Source organism: Notamacropus eugenii, chromosome 3, assembly GCF_028372415.1.
Source record: "Notamacropus eugenii isolate mMacEug1 chromosome 3, mMacEug1.pri_v2, whole genome shotgun sequence".
Classification (NCBI taxonomy): domain Eukaryota; kingdom Metazoa; phylum Chordata; class Mammalia; order Diprotodontia; family Macropodidae; genus Notamacropus; species Notamacropus eugenii.
Genome location: NC_092874.1, coordinates 204,735,748 through 204,752,810, shown reverse-complemented (window position 1 = coordinate 204,752,810; position 17,063 = coordinate 204,735,748). Strand labels below are relative to the sequence as shown.

At 35.6% G+C, this 17,063-nt stretch overlaps 1 protein-coding gene across 11 annotated transcripts in view; it reads right to left on the bottom strand.

Annotated features, from left to right (window-relative positions):
* Positions 1-17,063, bottom strand: part of ERC1 (ELKS/RAB6-interacting/CAST family member 1) — a 406,669-nt gene that overhangs the window by 248,695 nt on the left and 140,911 nt on the right. For all 11 annotated transcript variants that reach the window (XR_011977073.1, XR_011977072.1, XR_011977074.1 and 8 more), the window contains one exon: positions 2,805-2,942. Coding sequence is in view for 7 of the 11 variants with exons in the window: in XM_072654117.1 (XP_072510218.1) it covers positions 2,805-2,942 (138 nt within the window). In the remaining 4 variants the exon portion in view is untranslated. The remainder of the gene's footprint in view (positions 1-2,804; positions 2,943-17,063) is intronic.

Below are 17,063 nucleotides of genomic sequence, written 5' to 3'. Positions count from 1 at the left end.
TGTACTGAACAAACCTCAAAGAAAGACAGGTTATTATTAAGTGATGGTGGTAGAGGGTGAGTCTAGGAAGTGGCAATGGGGGACCAAGGAGCACTCAGACTCCTCCACCATGACCACTGAAAGGTATGAGGAAAGAAGAAAGTGTAACAAGTGAAAGTATAACAAACTCTGGGTCAGGGAAGCTGTGCCATCAAGAGGAACAAGGTTTCCAAAAATGCAGGAAAACTGAAGGAGGAAGGAAAAGAATTAAGATGATAGCAAGTTTGTTACCTATGGAGCAGGCATTTGAGAGAGCACAGCAGACTAGATGGGTAGATCTTGAATGGATTGCTGGGAGTGGGATGAAAGGGAGAACAGGTTAAATAGAATGGGAACTTGGGAGCAGGCAGTGTAGCACAGAAAATAAGGTTTTTTCAGTGGTAGGTGATTCAGGGGTTGGAGAGTAGGGGCTGCGATAGTGTGGCAGTGTGGTAATCACTGAGGAATGAATTCATGTATGTCACCATCATCCCCAACACGCCAGGCAGCAGAGGTAGAAGCGTAGCCAACTAGTAATGGAGAGTGAGAAATGAGTCTGCACCTTCTCATGACATGGAAGTTCCAGAAGGGACTCAGCAATCACTGAGTCAGACTTCAGGATCAGGCAAAAATGTACAGCTAGAAATGAGATCAGGGAAAGGAGGGGAGTCGCAACCAACGTGGACTGGTGATGCCATGGCTGCCCCAGGCTCAGATTCTCCTTTCAAGATAAAGGTGAAAATGAGTGACTCAGAATGATAAAGCTTGTGTCTGAGGTAAGATTTGAATCCAGGTCTTCCTGGGTTCTTCATACAAAACCAGTGTGGCTGGATTGTAGGTATGCAGAGGGGAGCAGCATAGAAAACTGGAAGTCAGAAAGAGCCAGGTTGTAAAAAGCTTTAAAAGCCAAAACAAAGGACTTCCTATTTGTTCCAAAATATACTAGAGAGCTACTGGAGTTTACTGAGTTGGGGGATGCTGGGGGATAGGGGAAAGTAGAAGGGGAGAAGAGTGGAGAAAGTGGCATGTCATGATCAGATCGATAGAAAGAAAAGCCTAAATCTTAACTGTGCAATATTCCATAGTGAAGCTAATTACTGGAGCAACAAAGATTTCAGGACCTCCACAGTTCAAATCTGGTCTCAGACACTAGCTGTGAGACCCTGAGGAAGTCACTTAACCCTGTTTGCCTCAGTTCCTCATCTGTAAAATGAGCTGGAGAAGGAAATGGCAAACCACTCTAGTTATCTATGCCATGAAAAACCAAATGGGGTCACGAAGATTTAGACACAACTGAAACAACTCAACAACAGCAAATGCCATAATATTCTAAAACTCTGTATGACTAAAGTATATCAAATTCCAAAGAGGAAAAAATTCCCAGAACTGGTGGCAGAGTATTTGGCTACCTGGAAAATCTTGCACTTGTCTTCAGATATGAAATTTGTCTTTTCTAATGGCAGCTGCTGAAATTGGAAACTTGCAAAAGGATTTTCTCTTTTCTGGTAATATGCATTCCCATAAGAGAGTACCGAATATTCTTTTCTGTTATAACTCTCGGGATTTCATACAACCACAGAATCTCAGATTTAGAAGATACTTCAGAGGTCATTTAGTCCAACCTGTGCTGAAATACTGAACTTGAATTCCACTAAGCCCAGAAATCTTTTCAGACAGACTGCTATCTAGCCAAATTTCCCCAATCTAATATTCTAAAGTTGTCTTTTTTTTTACTCAAGATTTTACCACCTCTATTAAATATTATCTTATTAGATGTCTAGCCTACTAAGATGTGTTAAGATCCTAATTCATCTGTTATTTATGCCCCCTTAGCTTTGTGCCTCTCCAAATCTGATAAGCATGACACTCTTCCCTTTGTGTAAATCAAAGATCAAAATTTTAACAAAATAAGGCAAAGTCTACTCTTAATAAAAAATTATCATCAAGATGATATTGACCTAATAACGACTATTTCTTTGGTCTATTCATTAAACAAGTTATGAATACACTTAACATTACTACTGACTACCCCACAAATATCCATCTCTTCTGCAAGACAATCATAAGAGATTCAATATCTTTTGATGAAATCAGCCTAGTAATAACCCTGTTCAAGAAGGGAATCAGGTAAGTCTGGCATGCAAAGAGCTAGCTTCTCTAGATGTTCATGAATCATTCTTCACAACCCTACACTATTTTTTTAAATTAAGTGCTCCAACTTTACACAAAGAAGGAAATAACCATCCCTGCAGTAGTACCTTTGAGCTTACTCTGAACCAAGGTCAACTTCATTAGACTACAGTTTTACAAACTGGCCTTTCTTCCTCCCTTCCACTTCTTTTTTAATGCAAAAAGCATTTGCCTTTGTGCAGTGCTACAAAACTCTCTTATTCTCCACAATCTTTCAAAATACAACAGAAATATCAAAAAATATCACATCTGCTACTTCCTATGAGGGATACAGCTCAGCTGTGTCTGGTGACCTGAACTTGTTAAGAACACAGAGGTGTTTTCTAATTATGGTCTTGCTTATCTTGAGTGTTATTTTTCTACTATTCATTTTCCCCCTATAATTTCCAATTGATATATATATATCTTCTTGGTAAATAAAAAAAATGCAAAATAAGATTTACAAGTTTCTGCCTTCTTTCCAGTGCCAGTTATCATCATGAAACCCACCATAAGCAGCATTCTTATCCTTTTATTTAATCCCCTTTATTTTACCATCCCTAAACATAGCTAGCCAGTAATAGTACAATAGAAGGGACACGGGATTTAGCACTCACCTTCTCTGAAAGGGCTTCTTCAAGAGTAGTCAGTGCAGTGTCAGTATTGGTGGTGTCAGCCTGGAGAGATTTGACTCGTTCCTTCAAACTGCTCATTTGTTTCTCCTTATCTCTAAGCTGCTCCTGAAGATTTTCTATCTATAAAAAGGAGAGTCAAAAGGAAAGCCAGCTGAAAAGAGCAGACACAAAGAAGAACTAATTCAACTTGCTCACAGCTCTGCCTATAGTTTCCTACAGGATGCCACAAATATGAAACCTCTGTTCTTTACATACAATTCAAACCTGCCTCCCAACCCCAAGAATTTCAAAGCTGCAATTAAATACAATTCTTAGCCATGAGGGAGAGAAAATGCAAAGAAAAACAGTGGGAATGAAAACAGGAAGAAAATCAGCCTAAAGAATTCTGTGATATATGATCACAGTATTTAAATACCTCCAAGATGATAAAAAATGATAAAGGTAATGTTCCTACAAAGAAGTAAAGGAAGAAAAATGTTACGGCTACATGAAACAAAAATAGGTAACAGAAAATGTTCTTAGTAAAAAATTTAGATTTATATATTGCTTTTCTTTTGACACTTTCAATGTATTATCTCAATTTATTTGCATGCACTAGCCAGAGTGTCTCTCTTCTAAAAGACGAGAAAGCTGAACGGAACATTTGAGGAACTTCCCCAAGGTGAGAGGCAAGCCAGTGATAGACTGTAAATGGAAAAGCTTTCCAAAGCTTTTTCATTCAGGCTAATGAGATTAAAGTAAATAGCTAAGAAAGGCTGGGAACACAAGCAGAAGAAGTTTTTTGCATAAATTAACAGATACTCATAAAAAAGTTAAATAACAGTTGGGGCCTTCACAAATGCATTGGTTTTGATGTCCTACAACAATATATGTATGGGTTTCAGACAAAATATAAAAGATCAACTGGCTAAAATTAATATTAATCTAAGTTTAGACTTAAACCACAAAAGAATTCATAAATTATATGATGCATCTGACTAACACATGGAAAATATCAAAGGACATCAATTAATCAAATTCAGTCAGTTCAATCAAAACTCTTTTGCTTCTTTTTTAATTCACAGTGGAAAATATCACCTCAAATAAGAGCCAAGGGACACTGAGGCTTAATAGCGATAACGTAACTCTTCTTGACTTGCCATGTGTTCTAGAAACACTGGACACAAAGTATGCAAGAAACCCCGAACATATCAAGAATGAAGGCCCCCCTGAGCTGACATGATTCGTTATTTCTACCAACAGCTGGACTCCTTGTGTGTTCCTGGGAGTTGAACTAGCTACAAAGATGGGTGCCAGTCAGTCTGCATGAGACTGAGAAATGGTTTATACAGCTGAAACCCTTGCAGATAAGCAGATCATTCTGTTCTCAAAGTCCAGTGCTTCCCAAGGGGAAGCTGCTGCTTTTGTCATCTTACTTAGTCATGTTTCCTCGTCCCTTTCCTTTGTCTTTCTCCTCTCCTTCAGGAGGGAATTCTTTCCCCACCTCTACTGTTCTTTTCCTCTTGCCACACCATTCCATTTAGAGGGTGCTTACTGTCCATTCCTCCCCTCATGGCAGCAAGTTCATAAATATGCAAGCTTCTGTTTTCATTTTCAACTCTTTTGGTATAAGGAGTTCCGACATGAATATACCTTTCCTTTTTTTTTAACAAATCAAGTTATTATATATCCCATGGAGCTGTAATTTCTATTTGACAGTTTAATTGGTGTCAAAAGTGAGATTCAGACAAGATGAAATGGCCCAGGCTGTCCAGGGGGTCCACGCATGGGCTAAGGTACCAGCAGAAGTCCTTTGTGCACCTCTCACCCTCAGCCCTTGGCTCCATGAGCAACAGTTGTCTGCTCCAATCTCAGACTTCAGTTTCCTTGAGTTGAGTCCGCTATTACTAAGAGGACAGACTCCAGTTTTGAGAGAGCCCTCAAGTAAGTCATTTTGTTTTTTTAAGGGTATCCCAGTCAAAGTGGATCTGGAAGTGCAAATCAATCAAGGGACAATCCAGCACCAAGCACAGTGCCTGGTTTATATGGTAGGTGCTATATAAATGTTGGCTATTATCATTATTGTTCTTGTTAGCACTATTGCTATTGCTGTATATAACATGCCTATTCATTTTGCAAATAATAGAAAGATAAGAGTGACAGCTAACAGGGATAATATAATCAAAATTTTTTTAAAAACCAACAGATTACACACCTGGATCAAATCAAGTAAGATAAAATTTAATAAACAAAAATGCAAAACCTTTTACTAGAGTTAGTTCAAAAATCAATTTTCCAAACTCAAAATGGGAGTCATAGCTAAAGATAAGTTCATGTAAATAAGACCTGGAGATATTAATGAATTACAAACTTCATAGGGATGAAAATGCAATATGACTGTGAAAATTTTTTTTTATTAATTTAGTATGCATTAAGAAAAGAATAATGAACAGAACTAGGAAAGAAATAATCCCACTAAACTCCATTCTGGGAAGAGTACATGTGGAATAATACTTTGTTCAACCGTGGAAACTGTGAGAGATAGCAATGAGAGATGGCACAGAAGTTGTTATTAGTTGATAGAGTCATTGAGATTCTCAACGAGTAAGTCAGATAATAAGAAGGTTATTAGCAGATTATATATAGGTGGACTCCACCAATCAGGAGACAGACAGTGGCCTTCAGAAAACCACAGAATCAGGATAGGGATAGATATGGCCTGAACTGGTTCAGAAATATGACCAGGAATAACTGGGAGAGTTTTTCTTCTTTGCACTTGCTTAATAAGCTACTTGCATATTAACTTCTCTAGGGGGAGAAAAGGCACAAAATTAGGCACATTTCATATGTTAGAGAAGGGAGGGGAAACATACGAAGGAGGTATGTAATGGGTATATAAAGATTTGTTTTGAATTAACTGCATATAGCTCATCTCGCTTCTGTACTCAGTGCTCCCTCCTCCTGAAAAGAGGGTGGGGGCCCGCTTTGGCCAAAGTGTTCAATTCTTCTGAACCCGCTGCAATAAATTTTCCTTGATATCTTATTAGTGTCAAGCGTGTCTCTAACAGAAATCTTTTTTTAAAAAAAACACACATAAACATGTCCAGGATTCAAAATGGCAGTGAGCTTTTAAACTGCTCTCACTCTCCCTTTCTGACCTCTAAAAACAACTATAAAATAGTTCCCTAGAAAAAATCCTGGAGCAATGGAGACAGCAGAAAAACAGGGAGGCAGGTCTTTTAGCTGGTAAACAAAGAATATTGCCAAGAAAGCTCCATTTCATTCAGGTAAAAAAGGGATTGCAGTCCAGGAAAGGAGGTGTCCCAGCAACCCAGCAGCAAACTCGACCTCAGCAAACCAGAGGGAGATTCTGAGCCACCAGGTGGTGCAGCAGGCAAATGCTAACACTAAAACCCTCCATATGCCTTCGCATAGCCAGAAAACCACCATGTGGACGTACCAGCACATTCCTGGGCAGGGAGGCTTCTTCGAAGGTCCAGACCTCCACATGCTTCAATGCAGCACAAGGCAAATGCAGAAAAACCCCACCTAGCCTCAGCACATGCTAGACATCACCAGTAGGACCCCAGCTCAGCATCAGATAAGCTGGCAGAACCCTACAGTCTCCAACTGCCAGCACCTTAGGCACCAGAACACAAAGCCAGTGACCAAGCCCCTAGTACCCAGCACAAGAAGTTTGGGATAGTGCCTCCTGTGATCCATCAGGAGAGCTCAATTTTAAAAGCCAGGAAACAGGCAAACAATGAGCAAAAATTAGCAAAGAACACTGACCATAGAAAATTATTACGGGGACAGAGAAGATCAAAACACAAACTCAGACGAGGAAAATATTGTCAATATTCCTAGATCCTGAAACCTCAAAGGGAAATATGAATTGGCCCAAGCCCAAAAAGCCTTCTTGGAAAAGCTCAAGAAGGATTTTAAAAGTTGATTAAGAGAGGTAGAAGAAAACTGGGGAAAAAAATGAGAGATATGCAAGAGAGAATCAACAGCTTAAAAAAGGAAGAACAAAAACTGACTGAAGGAAATAACTTCTTAAAAAATACAACTGGTCAGAGGAAAAGGAGGTACTAAAATGCACTGCAGAGAAGACCTCCTTAAAAAGCAGAATTGGCAAAATGAAAAAGAAGGTACAAAAGCTGAGGCCACTTCACTGCTCTGGCCTTCAGTTTCCTTGACTAGAAAATGAAGAAGTTGACTATAAATTCCGTAATCCATTTACAAATGTAACTTCACTGAGTTCAATAACCTTACAAATTAAAAAGCAAAAGAAAAAACAAAACAAAACAAAAAAAAAACATGCTACAAGTTTTTGTGAAATAAGTGTTTTATAAACCCCATTAAAATAATTCTTCCCATTGTAGCAAAGGACAAATTGATGTACAGAATAAACAAGCTATTTATTTATTTGTATACAAAATCCCACACAGCAAGACAGAATATAAAGGGGAGGGAGGGGGACAGAAAGTTCCTCTCTTTTAATCTGGCAGATTTCAATCAAGAGAGACTAACAAATAGGAATACATAAAAAAAGTTCTTTCAAATTCTATATACATTTCTCTGGCTAAAGTATGCTAAACCTGAGACTCTAATAAACAGAAAATAAGGGACCATGGAACAAGACCTGAATAGGAATACTGGAAGTTAAAGGCAATCCTAGAAAGCACTGTCAACTGCATTGTCAATAGCATCACCATATCTTCCATCAAGCAGTAAACAGTGTGATCTTAAAATGCATTTCTGAATGTAGCTCAGATTCAAAAGCTCAATTACATTTTTCAGAACACTGACTTGTTAAAATGACAAAAAATGTATGTTAATGCAAAACTAATTTAAATCTAAGAGGAAAACACTAGAAAGGAGGGTCATGGTACTAATTCCATTGTAAGACAAACCAGGCCATCTCCTTTTGTTCTTTTTTATTCTCTGTCCATCAAATTAAGGCAATACATTCACTTTAAGGGGTATTTAGGCCCAATGGACCCAAGTAATTTCTATTATATCACAGACAGACAGACAGATAGACAGACACACACACACACACGCACACACACCTTTTTACATATGCAGAAGTTTGTATCTAATCAGTGAATCTAACATATACTCTAAGATCTTTTTTTTTAATTTTAATGTAGTTTCCCCAAATAACATACTTTTGTCAAGCAAATGAGCATTCTTATGCTTAAATTATTTTCCTATTAGTTGGATTCCAGTGTCGGATAAGATAAATTTTAGTTGATTTCCAAATACCAAGGTTTCTAATGACTTTATAATCTTTTCTGTTCTGAACACAGCAAACAAGTCCCTCTCCTCAAATGAGCATATCTTTATACCAAGAAAAACACAAAAGAAGACGAGATAGGAGATTCTGAATCACTACTCCATACATTTTGTTTTTTTTTTAATATACACAACACATTGGTTGCAAAGCTGTCCTTTTTTGTATGTGATTCCTTTAAAATTTCCTTTATTCTTTCCTATGCAGCTTTTTAAAGTTTCAATGGCTCGTTTTTGCATTAATATTGTTAGTGTCCCCCCAAAAAAACCATCTTTATAAAAAAAAAGTACAGTCAGGCAAAATAAATCCACACTGTGGCATATCTAGAAATGTCATTCTGCACCCTGATCAGGAGGTGTGTAGCATGGTTCATCATAAGTCCTTTGGAGTTGTGATTGCTTTGATGAAAATTCTTAAGCCTTTGGGGATAAAACCTCTGTGCTCAGTGCCTTGATACATAGCCTTGCAAGCTTCCAAGTATCTCTGACCGAGTGTGGGGTTTTATTCTTGTTTGTTTGACCATAGGTACTGGTTATTGAGACAGCTTCCCTTTGTTTTGTTGGTGTTGTTGTTTTTTTACTAAAGTTGTTGCAAAGATTTGCATATCTTCCATCAGATGAAGGACTATGCAGAATTCTTTTTCAATACTATAGTCAGATACGGTCTGATCATCTTCTGACTGCTTTCTAGCAAATATCAATCTCTGCTAGTCTGGGGGGATGCTTTCTTTGCCTTGGATCTTTGTCCTGATATTCTCAGTGACATCACTTGGCTTCACTTCAAGGGTAATGGTCTTGTCAGTCAAGGTCTTCACAAAGATTCACATTGTCAAGCAGTGGGATGGCAAAGCACACACTGAATAATCGAGTCAATTCTTATCCTTAGCTGATCTAACCTTGTAGGTTTTCTTTCCCACTTCCTGTGGTCATTCTTTTTGGGTAATTTTGGGATGCAAACAAGGTATTTATTATACTGTCTTACTGGATTCCTTGACTATCATTTGGTCTAGTGAGATTTTTAGGTTTTTAGTGAAATTAATAAATAGGGGCTGAGTTACCTGCATCCATTCAGACAGGTTCAAAGTTTCATGACATGGCTTCTATGAATTACTTTTGTTTGTCACTCATAAAATCATAACTACAATTAAGGCCCTTATAATCTTTTCAAAAAATTATTCTTCTAGCCTCATAATTGTTTTGCCTGCTTTAAGTCTATTCTTTTCAAATCATCATTAATACTTTCAAAGGCACTGGTGTGGCCACATCACTATTCTGACTCTTGGCTCCCTGTAGAACATAGTGTAGAAGCTAGGGCCATAAGGTCATCCACAACATGGATCAAACCTAGGTTTCTAGATTTAACTCACTCATTCCCTTTCATGCACTCTACATTTTCAAACAAACTGGAATATAGTTCCATGTGCTAGATATTCCTTCTCCTAATTCCATATATTCGCATGTCTGAAAGACAGTCCGTATTCATCTTTATTTCTCAGCCTCTTCAAACCATTATCTTACTTGCTCTATGAAGTCTTTTCCTAATGCTAGACTTCCTGGCTTATATTTGAAAAAGAAATATACAGACTGGAATTTAAGTCAGGTATCAGTGGATGAATAAAGGACCTTGACAGTCCTATTAAAAGGAAATCAAGAATGCAAAATCACAGAATAAGATGAAGCTGATGAGGGAAGCTAAGGACAATAAAATTATTATTTTAATAATAGAGAGAGAAGTCACAGAATTTGAGAACTCAAGGGGACTGTGGTGATTATCTAATACAACCTATACATGAAAGGAATGTGAAGATAACACAACTGATAAAAAAAAATGCTTAAAAACCTCCACAAAAGGGCGGGTTTCCAGTCTCCTGAGGCAGGCCACTCTGCTTTCAGACAGCTATCACTGCTGGGAGTTTTCCCTAACTTCAAGCCTGAATTCATCCATTTGCCATACAAAAACGTCTAATTTCTTCTCCAATGACAGTCCTTAAAACATCTGAAGACAGCTATCAAGTTCCCCATGAGTCCTCTCTTCCCCACCATAAATGTCCAATTTCTTCAATTAATCCTCTCATATCATGGATTCATTACCCTAGCTTCTCTGCTTTGAATCATCTCTAGTTTATTAATATCCTTCTTAAACAGCAACATTAAGAACTGAATATCTGGTAAGCTGGGGGGAGGGGAGGAGCCAGAGTAAAACGGAACTATAACCTGGGTACTTTTGTAAACTATACTCCGTTAATGCAACTCAAACTGAACTTTTCTAGGGGGGGTCACAATATCATAGTGTTGACCCCATATCTTTTTTCAGAATAACTGCTGTCCATCTTATGCTTATACCCCCTTCTTACTCTTGTGAAGTTGCTATTTTATAACCAAGTGCAAGATTCCTAATGAATTTAATCTAAATTGATTCAGCCCAGTATTTCTACATTTGCTTTTTGTTTTCTCAATCTACATATAGCTTTCTATCCCAGCTTTCTATCAAATGCATATTTAATGAAAAGGATCAAAGACAGGATTGGATCTTATCCTTAGCACGGATGTGACTATGATAAACGACAACAGAGAGAAGGCAGAGCTAATTAAATCTTACTTGCTTCTGTTTTCTTGGCCAAAAGGATTCATCTTTGCACAGACAAAAGAAAAAGGGATGACAGTGAATTGACCACCAAGATAAGAAAATTGTAAAATTAAGTAGCAAGTTGCACTGATAAATTCAAGTGATCAGGTTCAGAAGAAATTTTTTTTTGGAGAGTGAAATGGCTCGATCAGAATAAGTAAAATTTCATTATAGCTAATGGATAACAGATTTTGCTCCAGTTCCTCAATTACATTCTGGAATTTTTCAAGTGTGTTTCTTTTAAACAATATCTTGTTGGATGCATATGATAATCTATTATTATCTTTTACCTTTTTAGAGGTAAGTTTTCTAGATTTTTTTCAGCTTTTCTAATTTCTTCTTTAATTTTCAGAATATTTAACTTTCTTAGGATATTCTGATTTAGGTTTTCTAGTTTGTATGTTAGTTTCTTTTGTTGATAAAAGTGGTTACAGAAGACTTTTTCTTCTACAGATTGCCTTGGCTAGACTTCAAAAGTTTTGATACGTGCCACACTGCTATCATTTTCTATGATGAAATTATCATTGCTATGATTCATTCTTTGAACCACCAATGCCTAAGTATTAAGAGCATTCAATTAACTTTGAATCTTTTTTTCAAAAGGCTCTATATTAAACAAAAACTCTGTGGCATCATGATCGGTCAACTAGCATTTATTAAGCACCTGCTGTGTGCTAGACACCATACTAAATATGGAGGGTACAAAGAAATGCACAAAAACCAATCAGTTCTTGCTCTCAAGGAGCTCACTGTCTAGTGAAGGAGACAACACATAAATGGGATATACAAACAAAACATATATATACAGGACAAATTGGTGGTGGTCTCCAGGAAAAGCACCAAGATTTAGGAAGACTGGGAAAAGCTTTTTTTTTTACAGAAAGTGGTGCTTTATCAAGGACTGAAAGAAAACTAGTAAAGCTGGGAGGCAGAGATAATGGACACCTACTGAAAATATTCTAAGTTGGCAAATATAGAGTCCTATGCCAGGAACATCAAAAGAATGCCAATTTCACCAGATCACAGGGTATTTAGAGGGGACTAAGATAAAAGAAAATGGGAAAGGTAGGATGGGGACAAATTATAAAAGAATTTGAAAGACAAACAGAGGCTGCTACTGGAGTTTAAGGAAGGGAGGGGCAGGGGAATGACAAGGTCAGATCTGTGTTTTAGGAAGATAAATGTGACAGTGAGTGGAAGACAGAGAAGGGAAAGACTTCAGGTGGAGAGACCAACAAGCAGGCAATAGCAATAATCCAGGTATGAGCTGATGACCCACAGCAGTGTGGTTACCATAGTAAATAAAGGATGTGTTTCCTATTGGTGATGAATTTTTTTTGTCCACTAATACAATGCTAGTCAATTTTTATAAAGACTCCAATCACAACTGAGGGATATGTATACCTTTTTGAGTTATCATTCAGCAATTGTCAAAGATATATCAAAGCTAGTTTTTCTAAAATTCTATTCAGGTCCTCAATTTCTTGTTTATTTTTTATCAGCCTTATCTAAGTCTGAAAAATGCACGCTAAAAGTCCTATCTATTATAGTTTTACTATCTACTTCTCACGATAAATTGCTAATGTTTTCCTTTAATTATTTAGATGATATGCCATTCAGTGAATAAGAGTATTGTACCCTCACTTGCGGGTGCTCTTCCCAAAGGAATGTAAATTTTGATCACTGATACCTTGGAGTTTAAGGGCTAGATTTTTTTCTTAATTACCTTGCCTTAAAAACAAATCATTCTGGCACTCACTGATTGGCCAACAATAGGTCCCAGGCCACCCCCTACTCCACCAACCCACTCATGGGCCACCCCCCCAAAGAAAACTATTTCAAACAGATTTAGAAAACACACCAGACCAAACACTGATGAGAGAAACCCAATAAAAAAAAATTTTTTTTTCCCCACTGCAGGTGAAAACAGACAGACAGAGGAGTGTACAGATACTAGCAACGGAGTTGGGTCAGGAATGCTCTACACAGAGAGTACTCTAACTCAGTAAGAAACTGCTTCAGGGCAAGATTAGGTCCCAGATGATTATAGGAGCACCCCCAGATCTAGATCAGGGCACTGTGATTGGAATACATGTCAACTAGCAGTTCTGTCCCTCACCACCTAGTTTTAGATCAAAAATCACAGTGAATAGAGGAGATAAATTTCAAAGCTCCCAGGTAAAGAAGAAAATATTACATGCAACTGGAAAAAAACAGAGCAATACTCAAAATAACAGAAGATTTAGCAGCTTCTATATTAAAAGACCAAAAAACATTAAACATGATATTCTTGAGAACAAAGGAACAAGGTTTGCAACCAAGAATAACTTACCCAGAAAAGCTGAATGGAAAAAAAAAATAGATATTTAATGAATTAAAAGACATTTAGGTATTTGGGAGGAAAAGACCAGAACTGAATGGAAAATCTGAGATGTGAATAGAAGAATTGTCACAGCACAGGAGTGGGTAGAGGACTGGTAGTGCTAGAAGCTTATCATCAGAACTGGGTTAAAGAGGAATAATAAATATATCTGAAAGGGAGTAAAGTCTTCTTAACTTACAAATAAATAGGAAGGAAAAAGGAGAGACTTTTAGAAGGGTGTGCAGATCAAGAAATAGGAAGTTAAGGGGAGAAGACAAGGAGGGACTTAAGTAGGTTAAGGAATAGGAAGGAAAGAGGAGAGAATAAGGGATATATTCTTAGAAGGGATGCAGGTTACGGAGGCATTAGTTAGAAATAAAATAAACTTCTGAAGAAGAATGGCATAAAAAGAGAGGGAAAGAATGATAAAGAGTGAAGGAAAATAGCGTGGAAGAAAATACACAACTAATAATTATAACTGAATATGAATAAGATGAACTCACTCATAAAATGGACTGGATTAAAAACCAGAAATTGACAATATGTTGATACAAGAAACTCATTTTAAAATGAGAAATACAGCAGAATAAAAATAAAGGAGTAAAGTAGAATTTATTACGCTTCAGCTAACCCAAAAAAAGCAGGGGAAATCATCATGATCTCAGACAAACTTAAAGCTAAAATAGATTTAATTAAAAAATAAACAGGGAAGCTACATTATGAGAAAAGGTATCATAGACAATGAAGTAATATCAATATTAAACCTGCGTGCACCAAATGCTATATAGAAAGCAGAATTATAATAGTGAGACTTCAAACTTTCCCTCTCAGAACAAGATAAACCTAATCAAAAAATAAGAAAAAAGTCAAGGAAATGAACAGAATCTTAGATAAGCTAGATATGGTAAATATCTGGAAAGAACTAATGGGAATAGAAAGTAATACACCTTTTTCCCAGAGGTACATGTTACCTTTAAAAAAACTGACCATATACTTGGGCATAAAATCTTTTACATGCAGAAAAGCAGAATTATTAAATGCATCCTTTTCAAACCACAGTGCTATGAAAATTATGTTTATTATGGTACTATGGAAATGCAGATAAAAAATTAGATACTAAATAACCTTTTCTTAAAGAATGAGTGAGTTAAAGAACAAGTTACAGAAACAATACAAAATTTTATTATAGAGAAAGATAATAATTAGACAACATACCAAAACCTACAGGATGCAGCGAAAGTAGTAATCAGAGGAAACTTTATATCTCAAAATGCTTCCATCATAAAATATAGAAAGAGCAGTCTGATGAATTGGGTATGCAATTAAAAAAAAAAAACTAGAAAAACAATGAATTAAAAATCCCTGATTAAATATCAAATTAGAAATCCTAAAAATTAAAGGTGAGAGTAATAAAACTAAATGTAAGAAAATCACTGAATTAATAAATAAACCTTGGAGTTAGTTTTATGAAAAAACCAATAAGATAGATAAATCATTGGTTAATATAATTTTTAAGGAAAGAAAACCAGAGCACTATTATCAAAAATGAAAACAGTGAATATACCATTAATGAAGATGAAATCAAAGCAATTATTAGGTGCCCAATTATATGCCAATAAACTTAGTAACTTAGTGAAATGAAATATTTAAAAAATATAAGCTGCCTATAATAATAGAAGAAATAGAATATCTAAATAAACCCTTTACAGAAAAAGAAATTTAAAAGGCCATAAATGAACTTCCTAAGAAAAAAGCAGAACTAGATGGATTTACAAGTGAATTTTACCAAATATTAAATGATCAAGTAATTTCAATTTTAAATAAATTATATGGAATATTAGGCAAAGAAGGAGTCCTAACAAATTCCTTTTGCGAAACAAATATGGCACTGATACCTAAACCAAGAACAAAAACAGAGAAAGAAAATTATAGACCAATTTCATTAATGAATAATAAATAAAATACTAGCTAAGGGACTACAACAGTGTATCACAAAGATTATACCTTGCAACCAAGTAGGATTTATACACAGAATGCAGGGATAGTTTAATATAAGGAAAACTATTAACATAACTGATTATACCAATAACAAAAGTAAAAATCATAGATTATATCAATAGATGCAAAAAAAATCTTGACAAAATACAAAACTCATTCCTATTAAAATACACTTGAATAGGTATAATAAATTATAATTAATATTAATATTACTTAAAATAATAAAAAGCATCTACCTAAAACTATCAGCAAGAATTATTTGTAATGAGAATGAGCTAAAAGTCTTGCCAACAAGATTAGAAATGAAACAAGGATGTGCATCATCACCAATATTATTCAATATTGTATTAGAAATGCAAGCAATAGCAATAAGAGAAGAAAAAAGTTAAAGGAATCAGAATGGGCAAGGAGCTAATAAAAACTATTTCTTTTTGCAAATGATATCATGACAGAACTTCAACTAAAAAGCTAGTTGAAACAATAATTTTAGCACAGTGGCAGGATATAAAATACACACACATAAATTATCAGCCCTTATATATACATATATATATAGAGAGAGAGAGAACCAACAATATCCTGCAAGAAGGGATAGTAACAGATATCCCATTTAAAATAACCATAGACAGTATAAAATAACTTGGAGTATGCCTGCCAAGACAAACCCAGAAACTATATGAACATAATTACTAAACAATTTTTATACAATAAAAGTCAGATTTAAATAACTGAAGAAATAATTGATTATTCATGGGTAGGCAGAACCAACATAATAAAAATGACACTACTATTCAAATTAATCTACTTATCCAATGCCATCTCATTAAAATATCAAAAAATTTATTTTACTGAGCTAGAAAAAAATAAAATTCATTTGGAACAATAAAATGTCAAGAATATATAAAAAAAATTAATCAAAAAAATGTAAGGAAAGGAGGTTAAGTAGTACCAGATCTTAAAATGCATTATAAAGTGGTAAATATCGAAAGTATCTAAGCTAATAGAAGGTGGATCAATGGAACAGAGTAGACACATAATACACAAATGATTATAATAACCCTGTGTTTTGACAAATGCAAAGATTTATACTTGTGAGATAAGAATTTACTATTTGGTGAAAATTGCTAGGAAAACTGTAAAGCAGTCTGCCAGAAACTGGGCACAGACCACTATCTACACCCTTTACCAAGATACAGTCAAAATGAATACATGACCTAAATATAAAGGAAGATATCATAAGTAAATTATAAGAATTATAGAACATATTATTTTATTAGACTTATGGATAGGAGAACATTTTGCAAAAAAAACAAGAGATGGAGGACATCGTGAGATATAAAATGGATAATTATGATTGTCTTAAATTAAAAGGCTTCTGCACAAATGAAACCAATGTAGCCAAAATTAGAAGGAAAGTAGAAATCTGGGGAAAGAATTTTATAAAGGTTTCCCATCTCAAATATAAAGACCAATTTTGTCAAATTTATAGAAATGTGAGTCATTTCCCAATCAATAAATAGTTAAAGGATATAAACAAGCAGTTTTTCAATGAGGAAAACAAATTCATACCAAAAAAAAATGCTTTAAATCGTTACTGATTAGAGAAATGCAAATTAAAACAACTTTGAGATCTCAACTCACACCTATCAGATTGGCTGAAATGATAGATGCCCTTCAATTCACTCTGTATCAAATGGTGGCCTTCCCTAGTACAGGTTACAGAGGGAGGGAGGGAGGGAGGGAGACAGAATTTAAAATGTAACCAAAATAAATTAATTTAATTTGGAATAAGAAAAATAAACAAAATAAACTGTGCAACAAGGAAATTCAGTTGTCAATTTCAACAACTGTTCCACCTAAAGTCATGTGTTAAATTTTAAACCAATGACCTAAATCACTTGGGGCAGGATAGGTGGTACAGTAGATAAGAGCACCAGATCTGGAGTCAGGAAAACTTGAGTTCAAATTCGACCTTTAT